This window comes from Hemitrygon akajei, chromosome 3 (genome assembly GCF_048418815.1).
Source record: "Hemitrygon akajei chromosome 3, sHemAka1.3, whole genome shotgun sequence".
In the NCBI taxonomy this organism is placed as follows: domain Eukaryota; kingdom Metazoa; phylum Chordata; class Chondrichthyes; order Myliobatiformes; family Dasyatidae; genus Hemitrygon; species Hemitrygon akajei.
Genome location: NC_133126.1, coordinates 48,090,593 through 48,115,507, shown reverse-complemented (window position 1 = coordinate 48,115,507; position 24,915 = coordinate 48,090,593). Strand labels below are relative to the sequence as shown.

Below are 24,915 nucleotides of genomic sequence, written 5' to 3'. Positions count from 1 at the left end.
TAAACTAAAACCAACTAACATAGATGAAGCATGAATATGAAACTATGCTCATTTGTTTCTACCACACCCCAATTCACGTGACAGATTACCCACAATAAGTGTGCTACACAAAATACAATACAGACAGATAATAGATACGTGGCTCCTTCATACCTGATCTACTGATTAAGGCTGAACTTTTTTTCCACTCCATGTGGTCTTCCATTTTAGCCATAAGGTAGTCACCCATGCTGTTGCCCAACTTCATTGAAATGTTCACCCAAGCCTTTATCACTTCTATTCCAAAGCTCCTCCCTGGCGTTAAGTCGGTCAGAATTCAGCTGCCAGTACTGTGTCCTGTATAAACAACTACTCATCCACGCTGTGCTGCTTTGTTGTGCTTTCCTCCCATTTCAGATTTTGAAATTCTTCATATTGTGTTTTAAAACTCAGCCTTCCGCTCTCACCAAACTAGTCATGAATATTCCTGATGTCGCCATTTCTGTGGCATTTGTGGGGGGAAAAAAAAACACTTTTTAGTTTGCTATTGTGACAGTGCCTTCAGTTGCCTAGCTCTATGCTCCAGTATTCCCACATATAAACACTCAGATGATGAGCTGGGTTTCTCAGTAAATTATTTCTTGCTATAAACACTTTAGTTTCTGTTTCTTCTCGTTACTGCTTCAGTAATAATTTGTGGTGTGATCTTCTGTAAAGCACCTTGTAATTTTTCCCAAGTTGAGGACGCCACAGTGCCACAAAAGTAAGGCCTGCTGCCTCGCTGCTCCAGGACCCGTTTTCCATCGTGGCTTTGGTTACCCTCTGTGTTGCGTTGTTACATTCTGAACTCTATGACTGCATGAGTTTTGTCTCCTACTGCAAAGGCTTGCTAGTAGGCTAATTAGTGTAAATTATCCCTTTTTATATGTAGACAGTAGTAACCAAATTGGGGTGTGCGAGAGTGGAAAAGAGGGGAAATAAATTGAGGGGCTACAAGAAAATGGGTGAGAGGGCATGGGACTAACGGGATTGCTCTGAGAGCTGGCATGGATTTGATCAGCCAAATGGCACTGTAGTAAGCAAGTTTTTAATAAAAGGGGCTTTATAAATACAAGTTACTATTAGGTTATGCTGGGCATAAATGATGCATTTTTAAAAAGTGATTTCCCTTTTAATATTTACTTTCTAGAATCTCACTCCATTTCAAGTCTTCATAGGCCAAGTGAAGATTTACCTGCACCACCACCTGTTCCTCAACGAAGGAAACCTGATGTAGATGTGGCAAATAGTAAGGTAAAGGAAACGTATGGTACAATCTGAGTTTGTATTTCACATTTCACTATTCAACAAGCCTCCTGTCCTCCCTTTCTACCAGATCTCCCTAGATTTCCGTAATCATTCACATTTCATTCATAGTGCCCCTTTGTGGCATCCATCATGTGCCCAGATATTCCCTCTTCACAGAATTGTGGCTGTATGTGGCATCATGATTGGCAGTACACTGGGCAGAGTGGTGGACTTGTGGAGGGATTCCATAGATTGTGGATGCAAGAAATGAATTTTACAGCCTGTCAAATGACTGGGCTGTTAAACCTAGATGCAATTGAAATGGGATAAATCTGTTTGAGTTGTCTCCAGTGCTGATCCCAGATGTCATGGGTTATTCCTCATGAATCATTTTAGGAGTAGGGAGAGAAACTAATTTAAAATACTGAGTAAAAAGATTCAAAGGGATGTGAAATATTTTATATTAGGCAGAGAATAGTAAATGTTTTAAATATATAATCTGTGCCTGTCTCAGTTGTGAAAACAGAGTCAAGCAGGACTTTAAAAAGAAATGGATGTAATTTGGAGGGCTGTGAGGAAAGAGTGGTTCATAGGACTGAAGAGATTGCTGTAGTCTCAAACATGATGAGCTGAATGTCACCTTCTGTTGTGTAACAATAATTCACATAGCTTCATCCTTCTGGAAACAAGGCCATTTGACCCGCCATGTCCATCTGGACTTGTGGACATCTGTCCATCTTAATCACATCTTTTTGCATTTGGCCAATAGCCTTATAAGCCCTAGGCAATTCAAGTATATGTCCAGACACTTCTTAAATGCAGTAAGCCACTCTGCTTCCACCACTCAGGGATTGTATTCCAGGTTCCCCGCCCCATTCCAACATTTTGATCAATGGCCTTCTCTGCTACTATGATGAGGCCACTCAGGTTGGAGGAGCAACACCTTATATTCTGTATGACTAGACTCCAACCTGAAGGCATGAACATCGATTTCTCTAACTTCCGGTAATTTCTCCCGCAATTTTTCAATTCCTCATTCTGGCTTTCCTCTAACCCCTTCTCTTCTCCTCACCTACCCATCACCTGTAGCTGCCGCTCCTCTTTCCCTTTCTCCCATTATCCACCCTCCTCTCCTATCAGATTCCTCTTTCTTCAGTCCTTTACCTCTTCTACCGATCACCTGCCACCTGTACTCACTACTTCCTCTCCTTCCACCATGTTTTGGCTTCTTCCTCTTTCTTTCCGGTCCCGATAAAGGGTCTCTGCCTGAAATGTTTGCGGATTTTTCCTCTTCTCTCCCTGACCTGCTGAGTTCCTTCAGCATTTTGTTTGCTTATCTGGATTTCCAGCATCTGTAGAATCTCTTGTGTTTATTGTATTCCAGGTACTTGCCATTCAATGGGTGGAAAAACCCATCGTCTAAAATGGACGATGGATCGTCTGAAATCTCTCTACCCTTACCCTAAATTATCTGCTCTCATTTTAATTACCTCTGACATGGGAAAAATTTTCCTGAGGTCTTCCTTTGTATATACTCATCATAATCTTGTATACCTCAGTTATCTCGGCTATTTCCCATCTTAATCTCCTCTGCTCAGGGGAGAAAAGACCCCAGACCCTCCAATCTCACTTAGAACTGAAGTGCTCCATCTCAGGCAAAATCCTGGTGAATCTTTTCTGCTCTTGGTATCTGGTACCAAGTGACTCTTGTAATCACTCCACTAACAGAGTCCAATCAACTCAAGTGTATGTAGGCTAGAAATTGAGAGCACCTAAATAATAAAGTTTAGAGATACCAAGACTTGGATAAAGATTTCAGCAGTAGGTATAGTGTGAGTGGCTATGGTTGTCCTTCAGGTTTTCCCACTGATTTGTTTCCTTAACACCACCATTCTACAGCCATATGTTATACACCATTCTACAGCCATATGTTATACACCATTCTACAGCCATATGTTATAGAACATTATATACAACTTCCCTACCATGATGTGAATGTGCTTCCTAAACTTCTCCAGAATATTCTGCAATATTTCAAAGCCTTAACCAGTCCTTCGCTCATGTACCATGTAAAGGTAGTTTTGGGATGTTGTAATAGAAGTACAATGTCTAAGCAAGTGGTTTACATTTTGCATGTATTCAGGCTGGTTAAGTTTTTGATGTTGAAAGAAACAAAATAAGTTAATTTGCAAATCGGGCTGTTAAATAAGATATATTTGTATTCGGTTTTTAAAAAAAATGTTTGACTCTTTTCAGCAGAATTTTTTTATTGATTTCTGCTTAGATCAAAATATAGTTCTGTATGATTTGCAAAAGAACTTATGATTAATTATGGTAATTGAATGAAGTGGATGACTAAGGAATTAAAAAGTTACCATTGGAGTCCTTGTTGTCCCATGCTAAGTTCTATCATTTCAATATAAATTTTAATATTTCACTGTTAAAATGCTGATATGAATTCCATTTCTTTATTTACAGCTAGGTTCAAGTATTCCAGATAGTCCTCCTGCTATTCCACCACGGCTGCCTCGGATTCCTGTGTTATGCGGTCCTTCTGATGGGTCACCGCATAGTCCGCCGCCACCTCCTCCAAGGGATCCACTGCCTGATACACCCCCACCCATACCAACAAGACCTCCAGAGATCTTTATGAATGATCCATTTAATCTTCAGCCACCACCAAAGGGCCGCCTTCATCGGGATCAAGATTGGTACAGAGAATCTAGCTCTAACCTCAATTCCCCTAGTACTCCTCCTCCAACACCCTCTCCTAGGGTCATCCGACGTTGTTCTAACCACAGTAACCCTATTTATCCTTCTGCTCCACCTGTACCTCCCAGACAGAACTCTAGTCCACAGCTGCCAAAACTTCCACCAAAGACTTACAAACGAGAATTATCACATCCTCCTTTGCACAGAGGTGGACTGCCATTGCTGGAAAATGCAGAAATTCCTCACTGACACTAAATTTCCTTACCAGCACTGTGGGAAATTAGGCAACTGTATTAAGGCACTGAGGCAAGAAAATGTTTTGCTGTTTTTAAGCTTTTTTTGTCTTCTAATTGTTAGTAGCCACACAGTCAAGGAGACTGTAATTAAGAACCTAATATTGGAGCAAAACTGAATCATCTTGTTTCTTTCAGACCACAGCACAGATTACTGTTGTGATCTTCTCTCAGGTGATCAGTAAATTTTTCTTTCCTCAGACTTGCAGTGCCAACATTATTACCTTGAAGTGTAACAAAAGTTTGCATTTGCACTGTACAATTGAATTAAATTATTTGAACTAATCATTGCACTGAGCCAACGAGATAAATCCTCGAGACTTATTTGAGCTCTAGTGGCCTTGTTAAGTGATGGAATTTTACAGACATCAGGAAGGTTATAATGCTGATCATTTGTGACCTATTTAGTTGTTAATACAAGCTATACAGGTATTTTACCAATGCAGTGAATATTTGGTGCAGATTACCTAGAAACTGAGTTTATAAAAATTGGCAACTCTTTTTCAAATTGTTGATTTTGTATCATGTATTCTATTGGTTGGCTGCTCCAAAAATTAGAGAAGAAAATATAACACTAATTTGGAACTCTTGAATGGGAAAAGTTGTCTAACCTCCACTAGAATGTAGGATACTGTAGCCAGTTTGTGAAAAATAAGCAGTAATAACTAATGATAAGAATTTCTTTCACTAATTATTAGAAGCATACATGTTTTTCAGATGTGCCTTTTGATTTCATTTGCAGATGAGTAACTTCAATTATCAAGTCATCTAAGTACTCAAAAGTGAGAACAAAAATAAGATAGTTGAATGTATGGTTTTGTTTTCATGCTATGTATACAGATAATGACAGCTATTTTATTTAGACTGAAGTGAATTATGTGAACAGTCTACTACCTGTCTGTAAAATTAGAATCTTAACTGCTGTGGATCAACAACAACAACAAAAAAAATCCTTCTGATGCAAATCTCAGTGCTAAACTGGCTCTGCTGTAGCATTTTGTAAATCTTCTTCAATGAATTTCTTTCAGTATTGTATTTCAACCAGCATACACTTCAAAGCTTTACTAAGGAAAAAAAATATAGTAGCTATGACTTAAATTTGCCTACTTGCCATTATACAGGTGGTTTATGAAAAGGTGAAGGAATTTGTTGTTTACTGGTTGTGTTGTAGCTGCTTTATTGAAGTGGCAGTGATGATGGTCTTTTCATGTAATGTTATGTGGCCTTTCAACTGTACTTTGTATCTGTGTTCTTAATAAGATCAATAAATTACCCAGTCTTAATTTTTACTTAAACATTCACAATTGCATGTGTCACCTTTGACAAGATAAATTAGAATGTGAAACCATTTAAAATATTTTGACATGTTAAAATATATCTTCCTCGATTACTTCTACTTATTTATGTGAGTGATGTAGCTGTTTTCTTGCTTCAATGAGGACAAGGTCTGAAGGAAGTTTTGTTCCACTGAAGTTAAATAGCAGTGCTGGTACTCATCTTGCCTACATCTGCAAAAGGTATAGCAAGATGTTGGCGCGTGGCCTAGTGGGCAAGGCATCAGACTAGTAACCTGAAGGTCACTGGTTCGAGCCTCAGCTGAGGCAGCGTGTTTGTGTCCTTGAGTAAGGCACTTAACATTGCTCTGCGATGTCACTGGTGCCAAGCTGCATGGGTCCTAGTGCCCTTCCCTTGGACAACATCGGTGGCGTGGAGAGGGGAAGGCCTGCAGCTTGGGCAACTGCCGGTCTCCCATACAACCCTGCCCAGGCGCAGGCGCAGATCCATGGTCTCTCGAGACCGACGGATGCCACCACCATAGCAAGAAGTTTCGAGAGTTCCAACAAACATTTTGTTGTTTGCTTTTTAATCTTGAGTCTAAGTAAATAGCATTTAATTCACGAAATTTATTCATGAAATAGCTCATGAACCAGTTCATGAAAGGTAAGTGTAGTTGGCAAGACTGGCATTTATTGTCATTACTACTAACCCTAAACCAAAGTCGGCTATTTCAGTTGAGAAGAATATCAGGCATTGAAATGAAGAAGACAATTATCCTTCAAGACATTTGGTGAATCAGGTGGTTTATTAAAACACTCTAATGGTTTCATGATCACTGTTTTAATTCCAAATTTATATATTCTGATGCCCTATCTACCAGCATGGTTTTTGAACTTTTATCTCTAAAGTGATAGTTCATTGCTCTGGATTACTAGTCCAATTAAATCAGTAAATCAGCATACTAGTGATTTTACATTTTTACATGATAAGACAAAATATTGCAATTATCCTTTGTAGATGGAGGAGCAGTGATTTTTATATTTAATATGGATTTTTCTCCTGGATTAAGACCTAAATAGGAGTAATAAGGTATTAAGAAAGGGAATTCTGGAATACAGGTTAAAAAGGGAATTTTCTGCTAAAGTGGGCTTGGAACTCTTATCTTGAATATCTTTTCAATACTTTAATCTAATGATGTAGGTTTTATTTTTTATTATACATTCTAAGTAAAAAAAAATTCAGCAGTGTAAAACCTCATCTATTGCTGTGATTTGTTTCTTTCAGCAGAATCCATGTAAAGTCCAGGTCCAAGTCCAATTAGCATATTGTAAAAATCATTTCCCAGGCTCAGAAGCTGTTAAGGCAATGGGTATAACAACACATGTAGCACCTTTTTTGTTTGCACAGGAGAATTATTCAAAACTTATTGTTGGGCTCAGAATTTCAAACTGTTGGTTTTAAAGAGTATATTGGAGGAGAGAGAAATGGACATACAAGAAGGTTCAGTGCCAGTGCTCGGGTGTATTCATCTGACTATGCAATCGTTGATGGTATTTCGATGAGAAATGGTGATGGCCAGGAGGCAAAATTGTAGGAGTATAGATACGAATATGGGAGAGGATGGTGGGATTTTGAGTTTCCACACCCGAGGGTCAAAACTAAGGAGGCATTTAGAAATAAGGCAATATATTTTAACCTTGACTAGCCAGACTCAGAGAGCTGTGAAGACTGTTACTGAATAAATTTGGTACAGAGATCAATAGGCATTTACTGCTTCCATTTCCTCTGTTATTTCTTCCACAACACAAAAGACAATCCACTCCTTTAACAAAACAATTATTTCTCTACCTGAAATTCTGTATTTCTAAAATTATTGTGGCTGTGCAATAAATAATGATGTGCAGGAAATATGATGGCTTCTACAGCTATAATTTACAAGGTTTTATTTTCAAAACAACCATTATGACATGTCTTTGCTGGAGTGTCAGATTTGTTCATATTTATAAGCTTCAATCAAGCATCCTTTTGACTTTTTTTGAATATTGAACAAAGTTTGGGATGTTCAAGCATATCTTAAGAATTTCATGATGTAATTATCACCAAGATTCTCTTTACAGTATTGGTCTATATTACTGGGTACAGCACGTGTCTATTGGAGCTTAACAACTGAATGAAAATGTGACAGTGAGCTTCCCTGTATGATTTTGGGGATTTTCTCTCAGCTGTGATGGAAATTTGTTCTGAGAGCTCTCGTAGTTTTCATGCAATAACACATTGGAAAGCTGCACATATCCAGCAATAGACACTGAAAGTGAGAGTATTTCAAACAATGTTGCAGGAAGAGATAAATAGGGGGGAAAGGCAAGAACTTTCCTAAAGCTCTCTCGAAGTGCAACACAGCCAAATTAACCTTTGGGTCAATTTTGGATAACAAGAAATAGAAGCAAGGAGATGAGGTACACCATCGGAGCACCGATGCAGCACTTGGTGCTGGGAAGCAGAGAATGATGGTTGTGAGTTGCTTTTGTGTGATTGGAACCTTGCGACATGGGGATCAGTGTGTTTGTTGAGATACACTAGCAATCTGTGCGTGAGTATTGGAAGTATGAATACTAAGTTCATAGATAATAAAACCTAGTGTTAATAGTGAGAAGGGTAACATTCCGCTATGGAGCCATATTGATGAGTTAGTAAGATGGGCAGAGAAATGTCAAATGCAATTTAATTCTGAAAGATGTGAAGTCATGCACTTTTGAAGAAATAATGATACATGATGAATAATAAGACCCAAAAACATGTACAAGCATCCCTGTGGCAACAACACGTGTAGATACGATGATTAAGGACATATGGTATATAGGATATGAGCTTAATTAGTCAATGAAGAGCATCTAAGAGGAAAGGCAGCCAGTTACAACCATTAGGCCACACATTGTGCACATCTCTGGTCGCTACTCTGGAAAGATATGATTACATTGAAGAAGGTGCAGTGAAGATTTACTGGGATGTTGCCTGAGATGAAGCAGTTGGTTTATGGGGAGTGAGTAGGGTTATTTTACTTTCTTTGGATCAGAAAGGAAACCTGCCCTGAGGAATACAAAATTAAGAGTGACATAGATGGTGAGAGACTTCCCTCGATAGCTGGAGATTTTCTCCATGAGAAGAGGTGTTGAGAATCAGAGGACACATGTTTAGGGTAAGTGGTAGGACATTTGGAGGGAACATCATTTTATTTCCACCATTGTTGAAATTCAGATTTACTCACAATCTGAGGGGTATTAGAGACGGGAAATTTCACAGATCTGAAGTATTTGGATGAGCACCTCAAACACCAGAATCAGGTTTAATATCACCAGCATATGTCATGAAATTTGTTAACTTGGCAGCAGCAGTACAAAGATAGAAAAAAGTAAATCAAGGTAAGTATATGTATATTAAATAGTTAAATTAAAAGTAGTGCAAAAACAAACAATAAAAATGAGGCAACACGAGTGAATCTGCAGATGCTGGAAAGGGTTTTGGCCCGAAACGTCGTCACTACCTGCTAGCTAGTTCTGCTAGCATTTTGTGTTTTTATTTATTTCCAGCATCTGCAGATTCACTCGTGTTGCCAATAAAAATCAGGTAGTGTTTATGTGTTCAATGTCCATTTAGGAATTGGATGGAATAGGAATGAAAAGAAACTGTTCCTGAATCACTGAGTGTGTGCCTTCAGGCTTCTGTACCTCCTTCCTGATTTTAACAATGAGAAGAGGGCATGTCCTGGGTGATGGGGATCCTCAATGATGCATGCTGCCTTGCTGAAGCACACTCCTTGAAGATGTCTTGGATACTAAGGAGGCCAGTACTCATGATGGAGCTGACTAATTTTACAACTGTCTGAAGCTTTCCATGCTTCCCATGGTACATCTGTTTTAGGTGACAAACCAAAACTCAAACTCCTAATGAAATACAGCCGCTGTCTTGCCGCCTTTATAGCTACAGTGATACGTTGGGAGGAGGTTAGATGTCAGGAACCTGAAATCGCCCACACTCTTCACTGCTGGTGCCTTTATTACGATTGGTTCGTGTCGCCTCGTTCTACCCTTTCTGAATTCCATAGTCAGCTCTTTGGTCTCACTGACATTGAGTGCAAGGTTGTTGCTGCAACACCACTGATGCACCATCAATAACTCTTGGAGATGTGAGACAAGATATAGGCTTTTATTGGCTGGAACAAAGAACAAGCAGCAAGTGACCACCACACAACATCCTGGAGACTGAGGCCGGGGCTGTGTCTCCAATCGCCTTTATACCGGGGTCAGTGGGAGGAGCCACAGGAGCAGTCAGCAGGGGGGCGTGTCCAGGCAGGTATATGTAGTTCACCACAACCACTCAATCAGCTGGTACATCTCACTCCTGTACACCCTCTCGTTTCCATCTGAGATTCTACCTACAATGGTTGTATCATTAAGAAATTTATAGATGGTGTTTGAGCTATGCCTAGCCACCCAGTAGAGCAGTGGGCTAATCACACATCCATGCGGTACCATGGTAATGCAGGCTGTGTCCCATGCTCTCATATGGGATTAATATACAGCAGGAAAGTATTTAATAGCCGGCGTGCATGCAATAGGCTATTAAAACAGAGAAGTAGCATTCGCAGTGAAACCTTGAGGCGTTGCATACAGAAATACATAGCAATCAGTGCATGCTGTTTCCACATTGGCTTCTTGGCCAGCTCAGAACTAATAGAGAAGTGGTAATAAGTCATTCTCATTCCCAATGGCGAGCCCAACCCCAGCTTCCCATCCTCTGGCATTGGGTATACTGTTGCCCGGTGACGGGGTTTGATTGACAACAGTTGCCGAGCAACGGAGGAAACTAAGTCCCACCCAGCGGACTGAACTGGCCAATGGGCAGGGTGCCCTGTTAGGGGGCTAGTAACTTTGGATCGTTATTCCCCTCTATGGTACCGGCTGGCCCGCCGCGTTCCTCCAGCGTTTTGTTGTGTGGTAGAAGCGAGCCCCCTCACCATCTCCCTCTCCCCCCGGTCTGAGCGGGGTGCTCCGGCCGCGGCGATGGCGGACGCCGAGCGCGATTACTTCCTGCGGGCGGTGGAGAGGCGCGACGGCTCCCCGCTCCGGATTAAACAGCACTGTGCCGGCGACGTGGGCTGCGTGGTGTGGGACGCGGCGCTAGTGCTGGCCAAGTATCTGGAGACGAGTTCCTTCTACCGAGGCAGCTCTCATGTCTTTAGCGGGAAGGATGTGGTGGAACTGGGCTCTGGGACTGGAGTAGTGGGCCTGATGGCCTCCACCTTGGGGTAATGTTCACCTCCTGTTAATTTCATGATGAGTATTAGAGGCAAAGACTCTTAATATAAACGTTGAGTCAGGATTGGTGTTTCTATTACGATTTGCCCCCATTCTTGATACTTTAGTTGGAATGGGCCAGACTCGTTAGATTTGTGGAGGGCAGAAGGTATGAGGCCAAATAGAGAAACACTGAAAAATGGGACAATAAAAAAACAAGAATTTACAGCCCTAGTTAACATAAAGATGGGAGGAAACAACCTTATTAAGGCAAGCAGCTTACAGAATAGTCATCGTCTTATTGCAGATAGATGCAGCAGTCCTCGAAGCACAATACTGTCCTGGACAAACAGCCTATTTGATTAGTACCCCATCTAGTATCCTAAGAGTTTAAAGTTCAAGTTTAATATCATCTGACTACATGTATGCAACCAAACAATGTTTCTGTGGACCACGCTACACCCACGATACATCTATCATACACAGAACATAAAGTATTACCACAAATAAATTAATAAAAATATAATTCAAAATGCATGTGACATGCGCAGCACAGGTAAACAGCGCACTGTCTTAGTGATGAGACCTCGGTAGTGGCAGGGAGTTGATTAGACACAGCCTGGGGGAAGAAGCTGTTGTCCAGACTGGTAGTCCTAGATCTGATGGTCCTGTACCTCCCTCCTGATGGTAGTGGGTCAAAGAGACTGGTAGGGATCCTCAATGATGCTTCAGGCCATTTGTGTAGAATGCTCTTGGCAGATGTCAGAAATAGGGAAGAGGGGTATCCCTATGATCCTCACAGGGTTTTTACTCACTGTAGGGTCTTGCAGTACCACATAATAATGCAGCCATACAGAACACTCAATGGTGCTCCTCTAGAAAGTTGTTAGAATGGGGGCAAGGAGCCATGCACGCCTCTATCTCTCAGAAAGTGTAGGTGCTGCTGTGCCTTTTTGACTGATGAGGAAGTGGTGTGGGTCCAGGTTCGATCGGCCGTTATGTGAACGCCAAGGTACTTCCTGTGTTCTTTACTCACGGTAGAGCCTCTGATGTGCAATGGAGAGAGGTCAACGTGCACCTTCTTGAAGTCCACAATCACCACCTTTGTCGTGTGCACATTTGGACGGGTTGTTGTTCTCACACTGTTTGACAAGCCTCTCTACCTCCTCACTCGATGCTGACTCATCATTGTTGCTGATGAGTCCAACCACTTGTATCCATCAGTGGTTTGAACTGGATCTGGCAGTGTAGTTGTGAGACAACACTGTGAACAGCAGCAGGCTGAGCATGCACTGAGGGAACTTGAGATGTTACTGCCAACTCAGATCAAGGTCTGAACTCTTTCCATCAAGGTCCAAGATACAGAGAGGGGAGCCTCATTCACCAGCCCCTGAGGGATGATTGTGTTAAACGCTGAAGTTGATGAACAACATCCTGGCGTATGAGGCAGCATTTTCTAGGTGGGACAGGTTGGAGTGGAGGGCTGAGTTTATTCCGTTCACAATGCCTTTTCTAAAAGCTCTTATCAGAACTCTGATCTCTACCGCCAAAAAGGACAGTGGTTTGAAAACATACCACCTGTAGGCTATCTACTATGTCACAAGTTTTCCTACTTGGAAATACAGTACATTACTGATTCTTCTTCATTCCTGCGTTTATAAATCTTGGAACCAACCGCAGAGTGGGAGTACCTTCACCAGCCTGTCTTTGTACAGATCCCAAGTTGTAAACAAGGCCTCTGGAACTCCCCTTGTACCACCTCCTGCATTTCAGAGCTTTTTAACCTACGTTTCAAATTTGTAAATTGGTTTACTGAGGTACAGTGAAAACCTTTCATACCATCCGTACAGACCCATTCATTGCAAAAGTGCGTTGTGGTAGTAAAAGATGAAACAATAATGCTGAATAAAGTGTTACAGTACAGAGAAAGTACAGTGCAGGCAGATGTAAGAAGCAGGGCCACAATCAGGCAGTACTTGATCTATCTTGCTTTGATATAAAGCTGATATATAGTGGATTCCAGTTATTTGGGACACATTGGGACCAATACATTTTGTCCCAATTAAGTGGCTATCCCTTTTGCTGAAATGTCATGGAAAAAAAAAGACATGCTACTGTTTAAATAAATATAATGTGTATAAGACGATGAGAGACAATGATTGTGTAAATAGTTAGAGACTTTTTCCCAGGGCTGAAATGGCTAGCATGAGAGGGCATAGTTTTAAGGTGCTTGGAAGTAGTTACAGAGGAGATGTCAGGGGTAAGTTTTTTACGCAGAGAGTGCTGAGTGCGTGGAATGGGCTGTCGGCGATGGTGGTGGAGGTGGATACGATAGGGTCTTTTAAGAGACTCCTGGATAGGTATATGGAGCTTAGAAAAATAGAGGGCTATGTGTGACCCTAGGTAATTTCTAAAGTAAGTACATGTTCAGCACAGCATTGTGGGCCGAAGGGCCTGTATTGTGCTGTAGGTTTTTTTGTTGTTTCTAATAACAAATTATGTATCCAAATGAAATACACATCAAATTAGACCATCACCAGTACTAATGGTGGTTGTCCATCATATCCGACTATGACAGGAAACCTGATCGGGAGAAATTTTTAAAGTGCACTGGTTCAGTTACACACTCTCGACCTCGGACATCTGGGTTCAGTGGTCAGAGCTGTCACAACTGGGGTTTTATTTGTTTGCCATGGATGGCCATGACTACTTCTGTGCCTCGTCATGCCCCTTGCTCTGTGTCCACAGAGTGTTACAGAGCTGCCTTCCTGGCCGTTGGATCTCACTGTTGATCTCATCCGCTGATCATTGTCTGCTGGAACTGACTTCTCATGCTCTTGCTAAGATATGAGACCCACTGGCAATCCTCACCTGGTTTAGCCTGCCAATTGAAGTGGTGTCATGCAGTGTAGCTGCTCGGAGCCACAAGTGAGAGCTGAGTATTAGGTGGGGCACCAAAGGTAAAATGCATAATGCTTGTTGAGACCTTCAAATTCTTTGTAGTCCCTAATTTCTTGAAGTAGTGGAATTCTTTCACTTTCACTCCTGGCTGTCTCTGGCATCTCCAAGCCTGAAGGCTTGGAACCACACTGAGCAAAACAGTTCTGAATTGTCTTGCTGCTTATTTCTTGGCAACTATCAGTGACAAAAATCTCTGCTTTTTGAACACAAACGCACAAAACTGACACTATTTAAAAACTGTTTGCTGAAAGCATGGTGTAGTGTCTTAATGGCCACAGAAAGCTCAGGACTGACACTAATTAGAAACTGTTTGGCTACACTCTCCTGTCCCAATTAAATGGCATAGTGTTTCAAAAAAACAAAGGGAATTCTGGTTATTTTCTCCAATAGTTTTTGTTCTTTAAGAGTTGTCCAAAGAAGCGTTTGCCCTGATTAACCGATAGCCCAATTAAGCGGAATCTACTTTCTATCCAAATGGTTAAAACCAAGAGAATGCGATCAGCTTTAGCTGTTTGTTTTGGTTAATGCATTTTGTAGATGTGGCAGAATTTATGGAATCTGTTTATTAATTTGTGGTGCTGTAAAGTTTAAAACAAGATCTCTTGAACTTTGTTAATCATAAGCTCATGTTGTTTCTATTTTTCAGGGCAAATGTCATACTCACAGATCTTGAAGAGTTGCAGGATTTGCTCAATATAAACATAAAGGATAACAAGCACTTGGTCACTGGTTCTATCCAAGCCAAGGTACTTAAATGGTTTGTACTTGTTTGACTTTCCAATTTATACAAATTTCTGACTATTTAACATCATTTCCACATTGCTTTTATCACTGCTTCACTGGAAGCCATTTCACTTGATCCATAACTCTTTATGGATTGATATATCATCTACTTATCAAAAGATTTACCTATCTTCAGAACTGGGGAGCAAGGTATGCATAAAACTGTCGCAGTAATTAGCCTCAAGACATTTATTATTTCTAAGTTGTAAAGAAATTCTCCCTCTAGGCAACTTTTATTAATTCTCCTCAATGCAGAAATGAATTACTTGCTTCTCCCATGGCATCCTTTTTTACCAAATTCTGTTGTTGTGGTACAGCCAGCAGATAAGAATAATCTTACCATTCTAAAAAGATTTGGAAGGATATAACATTAATAGTCTCAAGTATTTATTGATATAGTGCAGAGTAGGCCATTCCAGTCCTTAAAGCAACCCCTGACAACCCTGATTTAACTCTGAACTAATCAAAGGACAGTTAGCAAACCAGGTACATCTTTGGCCGGTGGGAGGAAAACCCATGCATTCCGCGAGGAAGACGTACAGACTCGTTAATAGGCAGTGCAGGAATTGAACTCTGGAACACTTCGATCTGTGATAGTGTTGAGCTAATCAGTACACTGAAGCAGAGGATGCAAGTTCAGGAGGTGGACTGGGGAAAATTTTGGTGTGAAGCATGACTGGAAGCTGGTTCTTATCTTTGCTGCTTTGATTTCTCCCTCTGTTTAGCAGCCATGTCGGATTAGAAGGTTTGCACCAATTTTTCATTCACCTTCCCAGAGACGCGATCACTACTAAGTCAGCTGCTTCATTCACCTTTGCTAAGGCAGCCTGAGCTTCACACTACCTGAGCACTCTCAGTGTCTGAGCCTGTCAATAAGAGACTTTTCCAACAGCACACGCTGCCTCCCATTCTTGCCCCTTCAGCACTGGCCTGGGCTTGTGCTGAAGCTCTGAAGACACGATCGATGCGCCACATTCTGACTTCCAGGGCTCGACAATCAATGTTGCTGGGATCGGAGGCTCACATTGTATCATAAGGTGTTCAGACACATCTCCAGTCTGTGGGTGAGGCCTTTGAAGACAATTTATCTCTTCACTTTGCGGTGCATTGTGCACAAAGCTGGGCAGGAAGTTAACACCTTCTCAAAAATCACCTGAGCTGGAAGCTTTCTTCAGAAAACTTTATTTTTACACAAAATGGCTGTGTTTGTCATAAGAGGTTGGAGGTTAATTTTAATTTGTATGGTATCTTTGGGTTTTCAACTTTACCAAAGAAAATAAAAACTAACATTTTTGAAGTTTGGTGATTGTTACTCAGGCAGCAAGTTGTATCCATCAGGATTTCACAAATTCATTAAAGGTAGTTGGGCCAAAGTAAGGACACCTTTCTCTTTAATAATGTTTGGAATCTTTTCACATTGAAATTGCTAGGGTGGGACTCTAATTTAAACTTCCATTCAAATACACTTTTTTGCCTAATGTGAGCCAAGTGGATTCCTCAAGTGTTTGATTCTATTGTATAATCAAACCAGAAATGCTTTTCATGGATTTTTTGTGTTGTTTATTTTAATGCTGTACAAGTGATTATTGTGACAAGAAAGAGCAAGCATTTGCTATCAAAGCTTTACCTATAAAATTAAATAGTTGTTTAAATGAAAACTGTTAGAATGAACCTATTCCTTCATCAATTTCACAGTTATGCTGTCATCTTTAGATTACTGTGTATTAAGTATGTAAAAGGGGCAATATTGCTAGCTCTGGCACTCTTGACTTGAGTTCCTCTTTTCAGATCCAAATCTGGATGTGAACAGTCCATATGGCTGTCCATTTCCTCCAGAGGCGCTGCCTGAACTGTTGGGTTCCTCCAGCGTACTTCAACTCAATTGCTGATCAATTGAGTTCTTACCTCCTTGTGTTTTCCCCATTGAATTTAACCCTGTGACTGATGTTTGTATTTGCTGGAGTGACATGATGATTAAAACATACAGGATTCTCAGGAGTTCTGACAGGATATGAGGAGGATGTTTCCTCTTGTGAGATGATCCAGAACTAGGGGGTCACCCATTTAAGACAAAACCTTTTCTGAGGGCGATTTGTCCTTGGAACTATCTTCCACAAAGGACAATGGAAAGAGTTTATGAATGCTTTTAAGGCAAAGATAGATAGGTACTTAATAACCAAAGGGGTAAATTGTTATTGCAGATTATTGTGAAGTTGAGAGTAAAGTCAGATCAGCTGTGACTTGATTGCAGAGAAGGCTTGACGGGGTCAAGTGGTTATTCCAGCTTTGAATTATCAAAATAGAGAGTGATTTTTTGAGGTAGCTTGGAGGCATCAGAGGTGTTACAGATATCAGGGCTCAGAGATGCTTTTCTGACTCGAGTGCCAAATTAATGTTTCTGTATTTTGTGCTTTTCAGGGGCGAAACTGTAAAAGACCTCCCATCTGAACCAGATTATATCCTTGTGGCTGATTGTATTTATTATGAACAGGTCTGTACTAATAGTTTTCTTGAACTAATGTCCAAATGGAATGCGTCTTGGTTTTTGTTACAATAAAAATATTTTTAGAGAAAACAAGTTGCACTGTTCTTATCAAGGCCAAATGATGACACAAATATTGAACCTGTCAGATTTTTAATTAACTGCTTTATGTAGTGTAAATATAACTTTGAACACTGCATACTGTTTTGATCCCCTTAAATCTGGAGCTAGTAAAAATGAGATTCACCAGGCTAATTCTTGGGATGATGGGTTATCTTACCAAGAGAAAGTAAAGAGTTTGGGTCTGTATTCCTTGGCTTTTTGAAGAATGGAGTGTGGCTTTATTTAGACAAGTAAAATCCTAAGGAAGCTTGATAGAGTAGAAGTTAGAATGTGTTCACTAGTAGGAGAGTCTCAGACAAGAGGCATAACTTCAAGATAATAGATGGAAAATTTAAAACTGAGGAATGTAGAAATTTCTCTTTGCAGAGGGTAGTGTGTTCTCTTTGCTGGCAGGTGGTGAAAGCTGAACCAATGGAAGGATTTAAAGTGGAGATAGATAAATATTTGATAGATCAGGAGATGGAGGGACATGAGAAAAGGCTCGGAAGATAAGCACAGGTTGGCTATGATCATATTAAATGTTGGAGCAGGCTTAAAGGACCTGATGGCCAACTCCTATTTTTGGGTGGTGGGAAATCTTAAAATATAATTCACAACCTTTTATGAAATTTAGTTTTATTTGTCTTTTTAATGAGTCCTTTGCATTTTTCTGTTTATTTGAAGAAAAAAGGCTACTGATGCATTGAAGAATGAAGTTACTCACCAATTGTCAGTGGGTTGTCCAAAAAAGAACAATAAAGTTCAAGTCTCCCTTCCACAATCATTCTTTGTATTTGTAAAATTCACAATTTTATATTGTTTGTGTAAAATTACCTTGTTTAGAGATGTCTGAACATCATTTATTGCTTCCTTCATAAATCAGTCTTCAATTTGACTTAAGAATGTCCTCAAAAATAAATGTGGATGGATTACTCAGACTGCATCTTTAAATAACAAAATTAAGTTTCAGTGGGTCAGACAATTTATTGGAGTAAAAAGATGGAATTAATTTTTCTTTGTCAGAACTGGGTGGTTTCAGAGCTTCATTTTGGAATTATACTTTGAATTTAATACAGGAATTGAAGGTTATTTGAGGTTGGGTGGTGTTTGTAAAATTAGAGTTGGCACATTAGTCAAAACACTTGATGACATCAATGAAGTCTATCAATTTTTATATTACTAAACTTACAACAACATTTTAAGTTTTTTTCTGTTTGTGTTTTTATATTACTAAAGATTCGTAAAAGGATTTTCATTAGTTGAAATTTAACTGCACAGTGGAAGCAAGGGATACAAAATAGTGGTTGGAGTAGAAAATCATTTATGGTCTTATACAGTTTTTGTTTCTAACCTTTTCTGCTAATTTAAAGAACTTGATGCAGGGAATAGATTATAAACATGTTAGAACAATGCAATGGGTAGATTACAAGGTAGTTGCACTGAAGTTCTAACTAAAATAGGAATTTTGATTCTGTAGCAAATTGTGCATTGTTTCCATAAATGTTATAGTTTCTAGGCATTATGTTTTAAGGTATTTAAATTAATATTTTTATCCTTAGTTAATGCTTTGCTTAAAAAAAAATTGCATTCCACTATTTTTTGCAGTAGCCTTCCAATTATAAAGTTGGTTTTGTATAAGCTGACATTGTGATGTCTAACCATGTAATGGTCTTGTAGTCTTTAGAGCCATTGCTGAAGACTATCAAGGATATTTCAGGAAACAAGACTGCTATCATTTTATGTTATGAAGAGAGGACAATGGGTAACAACCCTGAAATAGAGAGCCAATTTTTTGAGGTATGTTTTGCTATGGAATTGCCCCATTTATTTCTTAATATGGCTTGAACAGATTGAGATGCTGACAACCTCAGACTTGTTGCAAAGAAACATGATATTTTTTAAATGCCATTATTTTAATAAGGTGTTTTAATAAAATGGGCTGAAAAATGGCAGGTGGAATTTAATGCAGACAAGTGCGACGTTTTGCACTTCAGTAGGACTGACCAGGGTACACAATGAACAACTGGGCACTGAAGAGTGTGGTAGAACAAAGGGATCTGGGAATAAAGGTCCATAATTCGTTGAAAGTGGCATCATAGGAGGATACGGTTGTAAAGAAATTAATTGGCATGTTGGCCATTATAAATCAAAGGTACTGAGTACAAGAGATGGGACGTTATGTTGAACTTGTATAAGGTGTTGGTGAGGCCTAATTTGGAGTAGTGTGTGCAGTTTTGGTCATCTACCTACAGGAAAGGTGTGAACAAGGTTAAAAGAGTACAGAGAAAATTTACAAGGATGTTGCTGGGTCTGGAGGACTTGAGTTACAAGGAAAGATTGAATAGATTAGGACTGCATTCATTAGAGCGTAGAAGACTGATAGAAGAATTGATAGAGGTATTCAAAATTATGAGGGGTATAGATAGGGTAAATGCAAGCAGGCTCCTCTGAAGTTGGGTGGGACTACAACCAGAGGTTATTGGTTAAGGGTAAAAGGTGAGAAATTTAAGGGGAACATGAGGGGGAATAAAGAGGTTGGAATGAGCTACCAGTACAAGTGGTGCATGCGAGCTCGATTTCAATGCTTAAGGTAAGTTTGGATAGGTTCATGGATAGTGTGAAAATGGAGGGTTATGGTCCTGGTGCAGTTCAGTGGGAGTAGGCAGTTTAAATGGTTTTGGCATGGACTAGATGGGCCAAAGGGCCTGTTTCTGTGTTGTACTTCTCTGTGACTCTTACGGTATTTCACTCCTTACTGTCTGATTATTGTCCAAACCAGTGTGTGATAAGGTGAAGCTGCATTTATGTGAAATAAATTATGCATGTATTCATTCCAAAATGAGTTTATTTAAATTACTGAGGAACTTGAGAGCAACAGATAATCATGTAGCCATGGTTAACTGTTTGCTAGTAAAAATGCAATGTAACTTACTTAAACAAATTTCTTCTTCTCTGATCCCGCATGGCTAAAATTCGGTACCAGACTTCACTCCATGCTTTAGTTAATTGAATTTAATTTGCAAATTAACATTTTGTGTAACCTTTATAATGATAATTTGAAATTTGTAAGAAGGTACAATATGGGTTCACTGGAAGAAAAGGCATAGACTTGGAAAAATTGGTTTATTCTTGCTTTTTAGCTAAGAATATTCAGTTTTGTCTAGGTAAAGATTTTCAAGAAAATAAAACTTAGCACATTATTTTCATAAGGCACCTTGGTTATAAAGAATGGGCTAAAATGAAATCTTTAAAGTGGGATTAAATTGTAAAGTTCACTGGCAGGCTATTGTTGAAGTGTGGATTGAAGATACAAGGGGATGTAGTAATTAAAATGCAAATACTAAGAGGTAGGGAACAAGAAAACTACTTTCAGTTGATAACTTGTAGAGGAAATGGAAATATTGAAAGCTGAATAATATCAGCTTTGTAGGAGGTAATTGGATTATTTTCCATCGCAATTTGTTGATTTTTCTTAGTGGCTGGATCTGACGGCTTGATTTTAGATGTAGACTGTTGTGTGATCTGCTGCCAAGTTGCTGTTAGTGGTACTTGGGTCACTAAGATGTGCAGAAAGCTAGGTGGCCTTGTTGCTGAGATTTGGCTGAAAATGTCAAATGAAATTTGTGTTTGAATTGTGCAATGTTAACTTCCAGCATCCCTTGTTTTTTTTTTGATCAGCTCTTGCAGATTGATTTTGAAATAGAAGAGATTCCACTGGACCAGCAAGATGAGGAATATAGAAGTGAAGACATTCATGTTTTACATATCAAACGAAAAAGACACCATTAGGGAATGTTTGCACTGAAATCAAAATTACCACTTTGTTTTTATTCTTTGGCGCAGCTGTAGCCAAAATAAGAAGATGGAATCCTGGTGTAATAAGGGAAAACTCTTCAGATGTTATTATTATCAACTCCACAAGCATATGTTAAAAACATGTGTTTTATAGCCCAGGAGAGTGGCATTCAACTCTGTGTACATTTTGTATGCTTTTCTGTTTTATCAAATGTCATTGCTTTGTTTGTATTTTTCCCCTGAAGTACTAGTTCTTGGCAAGAGTCAGACTTGAATGATTTTGTCATAAATTTAATTTTGTTTTGAGTATTTAGTTAATGTGTACAATCGCTATATATAAAAGCCTGTACAGGAGGGGACGTTGCAGTTAATACTCAAGGTTTGTGAACTGCTTAAGTTCTGTTACCCTCTACTGAGTCCAAATGTGAATATTATGGAATGTTACATTTGATCACTTGTCCCTCTGATGACCATTGCTTTCATTTGAAGTTATATTCAGTGTTTTTTTAAATATAGTAGGAGCAGCAATTGAATGGGAACTAGCTTTACTGTCCATATAAATGTTAAATGTCCGTAGTATATACAGTAGTGTTAGAAATTTGAGCATGATTAATTTCTATCATTTGAAATTACTTTGCTGCACCTACTTTTACAAATCTAGCGTCTGCTTATTTTGCAGTGCACACTCACTCAAAGTAATAAGTGCAATAATCAACAAAGAAAGAAAATCAGATATTTCTGGTACATATTCAAACAGATTGGATCTTACGAAAGGGAGTTAATTTTCTATAGGCTATGCTTGGGTTAAACATAATTATTTTCCTAAAAGGACTGTAGGGGTTGAAAGGAATTTCAAATATGCACATTAAATATATTTGACATATATCTTTGCAGGATACTGGCAACTTGATATCAGATAAGGATTCAAAATATTGGTGGCCAAATGTAGAGTTCAAGAACTTATTTGTGTAGAGGGACTCTAATTAATTCTGACTTGGCAATCCTCCATGTTTTTTCTATCCCCATACAACATAGGAGGCACTTTATCCCAGTGAATCTTTGCTGTCTCTCAGAGCATTCCTATCTATCCCATCCCCGCACTTATTTACTCTGTAATATATTCTTTCTTACCCGCCTGCCAATTCCAACCACCCCCCAATCCTCCTGCTAATCATCAACACTAGGGGCAATCTCCAGTTGCAAATTTACATACCAGAATGTCTTTGACATTTAGAGGAAACACGTGCAGCCGCAGTGCAGACTGCATGTGGTGAGTTCCAGATGTCGGGACTGAATCCAGGGAGCAGCTAGTTGGACTATAAAGCTTGTTCTATACATTTAATACTGCCTTTTGCCTGGATTTTTAAATAGATCCCCATTGCAACAGTGCATTTTTGTTCCGTGACCTAACTCCAAATATTGCCAATTCTTAAAGGAATATGGAGGGATACAGTTGTAGTCATTGGTCAGGTGATCTTGTCAGGGAGTTGAATCACTGGATAGGTGAAGATGGGATGGCCAGATTTTCTTATTTATATGTCTATCTATCTATCTACCTATCTATTTAGAGGTACTGCGCAGTAACAGGCCTTTCTGGCCTAATGAGTCTGTGCCACCCAATCATACCCAACTGACCTACTAACCTGTACTGTGGAATGTTGGAGGAAAGCGAAGCACCCAGAGGAAACCCACAGTAAATGCCTAAATTGATTGTGAATGGGAATTTGGATCAAATTACAATGGAGGCTGAAAGGTGGGTTACTTGTATTTTCAGATGCAATTAATTTAAATATACCATTAACTTAAAATCAATATTTTTAACTGTGGGTGGTGATAAAGCAGGTGTTCTCAATCTTTTTTAAAGCCATAAACCAATACCATTAAGAAACCCTATACTAAAGCCAAAAAAAAAATGCTAAGAATTAAAATTCTTACCTGGTTGCTCCTAGCAGAAGGTCATTGCTAAGTTGAGCACATTAAAGTAATGCAAGTTTCAAGGTCCTGACTGTATTGTCTTGTTAACACTGTTGGGTAGTGGTCTTTGAATTACTGTAATAAAAATGTGAATATACATCTCCATGTTTATTACAAATTATCAACCGGTTGTGAAGTGTGTGGACTGCGATTCAATATTGTATATAACAGTTCCTCAGTGGATAAATCTGGCCACAGTGGTATGGCCAACAAGATTAGCTACCTATTAGATCATGCTTCTCAAGTAATATTTGTGCTTTATGGGTATTAGACAATAATCATCTCCATCAAGAGCATCTAGCTTTAACATTCAATGCTGAATATCCTTAATATTCAATGGCAGTACCACCATCAATAATATAGGGATTACCACTGACCAGAAACTCAACTCAAACGGATAACTAAACTGCTGGGCATCCTCCAGTGAGTTATTTGCCACTGTTTTTATTTTCCTCTCATCTAATATCTACAAAGCACAAATCAAAAGCAAGAGGAAATATTCAGCTTGCCCGGATGAATACAACTGTAATAACACTGAAGACTTTCAACACTACTGAGGATAAAACCAAACCCCTTGATTGGCATTCATTTCCCCCACTATCACTATACAATATTAAACTACTACTGCAGCAGCATCTCCCAAACCCACAACTCTATTGTCAGAGAGGGCAAAGTCAGCAAGAGCCTGGTGTCATCCCCACAACTAACAGAACTGATTGTACAACACCCTGACTTGGAAGAGCAGTGCTGCTCCTATATCCCAGAGCACTCTTAGCAATAGCATTATGGAACTACTTTCACCAAGATTGCAGGAGTTCACCACCACCTTCAAAGGCAGTAAACATTGGCCTTGACAACAATGCACATGTTCTCAAAACTAAATTACAATGATGATGTTTTCTTGTTCTTTGTGAAGGTGTGGGTGGCATTATTTTTCCTGTGAGTACCAACTAGCCAAGATTTGATAGAAATTTAATGATGAAAAATTCTTCTGGAGACTGGACGTCACCTTGATTTGCGAGTAACGTAATCTCTGAGCATTAGGTTCATTGGACTTGAGCAAGTGGCCCAGATTGGTAATTCAATTTGGCGAGGAACTGCTAAACTGTCCAAAATATTCTGTCCAGATAACATACAGATAGATTTTGGGAAGTTTGCAGAACAGGGTTGTCATTAGTGGGGCGGTGGGGGGGGGGGGGGGGGGAGGACTTTAACTTACCAAGTATTGATTGGAAATTAATAAAAGAGGCTTTAATAGGGTGGGATTTCTTCAGTGCCTGTAAGATGGTTCTTGAAACAATATGTAGAAAGTCCAACGAGAGGAGAAGACATACTGAACCTGGTTTGGGAAATGAGCCAGGCCAGGTGACAGACCTGATCGTGGGTGAACATTTTAGGAATAGTGAACACAACTCATTATGTTTCAAAGTAGTTGTGAATAAGTATAAAATTAGATCTTGCTGGAAGATACTAAATTGGGGAAGGGCAAATTACAACATGAGAAGATGGGAACTAGGGGCAGTGATTGGAGCAGCTGCTGTCAGACCAGTCCACATCTGACATGTGGGAGTTGTTTTAAAATCAGAGTTAAGTTTGCATGTTTAAGTAAGGAGTGAGGATGAGAATAATAACAGAATCTTGGATGACCCAAGAGGTATGAAATATTAGGAAGAGAAAGGAAATATACATTAGGTTTAAAAAGCTGGATCCTTGTGGAATTGTAAAGGTACTCATAGGTGATTAGGAAGACTAAAGTTTGTATTTATTGAGGAGAAGGAGTTGGAGGATAGTGAAAACAGAATGGTTGGTATTTTAAGATTAAGGAGAAGGTAGTACTGGGTCCTCCAAAGAGCATCAACTCTCTAGGGCCTGATGGCGTGTAGCCCAGCATATTTAAAAAGAGGCTGTGAGGAGATCACTGAAGTTTTGGCAAGGAGCTTTGTGTCCTCACTAGCAACAGGCGAGGTCCTAGAGG

The 24,915-nt window shown here is 39.5% G+C and overlaps 2 protein-coding genes across 3 annotated transcripts in view; both read left to right on the top strand.

Annotated features, from left to right (window-relative positions):
• The window catches only part of sos2 (son of sevenless homolog 2 (Drosophila)), a 111,654-nt gene extending 106,079 nt beyond the window's left edge, over positions 1–5,575 (top strand). For both annotated transcript variants that reach the window (XM_073039806.1, XM_073039807.1), the window contains 2 exons: positions 1,169–1,272; positions 3,745–5,575. In XM_073039806.1, coding sequence (XP_072895907.1) covers positions 1,169–1,272; positions 3,745–4,227 — 587 coding nt within the window. In that variant the 3' untranslated portion in view covers positions 4,228–5,575. The remainder of the gene's footprint in view (positions 1–1,168; positions 1,273–3,744) is intronic.
• Positions 5,576–10,430: 4,855 nt separating this feature from the next.
• Positions 10,431–23,928, top strand: vcpkmt (valosin containing protein lysine (K) methyltransferase). Its single transcript, XM_073039805.1, has 5 exons — positions 10,431–10,854; positions 14,451–14,561; positions 17,006–17,078; positions 18,849–18,968; positions 20,850–23,928. The coding sequence occupies exons 1-5, from the start codon at positions 10,610–10,612 to the stop codon at positions 20,958–20,960; spliced, it is 660 nt and encodes a 219-aa protein (XP_072895906.1). The 5' UTR covers positions 10,431–10,609; the 3' UTR covers positions 20,961–23,928.
• Positions 23,929–24,915: the final 987 nt, after the last annotated feature.

Excerpts from the sequence above, each read along its gene's own strand:
- vcpkmt (XM_073039805.1), top strand. The coding sequence starts at position 10,610 with ATGGCGGACGCCGAGCGCGATTACTTCCTGCGGGCGGTGGAGAGGCGC. Across the intron at positions 10,855-14,450 it reads CTGATGGCCTCCACCTTGGG|GGCAAATGTCATACTCACAG; the intron begins GTAATGTTCACC and ends TCTATTTTTCAG. Across the intron at positions 14,562-17,005 it reads CAAGCCAAGGTACTTAAATG|GGGCGAAACTGTAAAAGACC; the intron begins GTTTGTACTTGT and ends TGTGCTTTTCAG.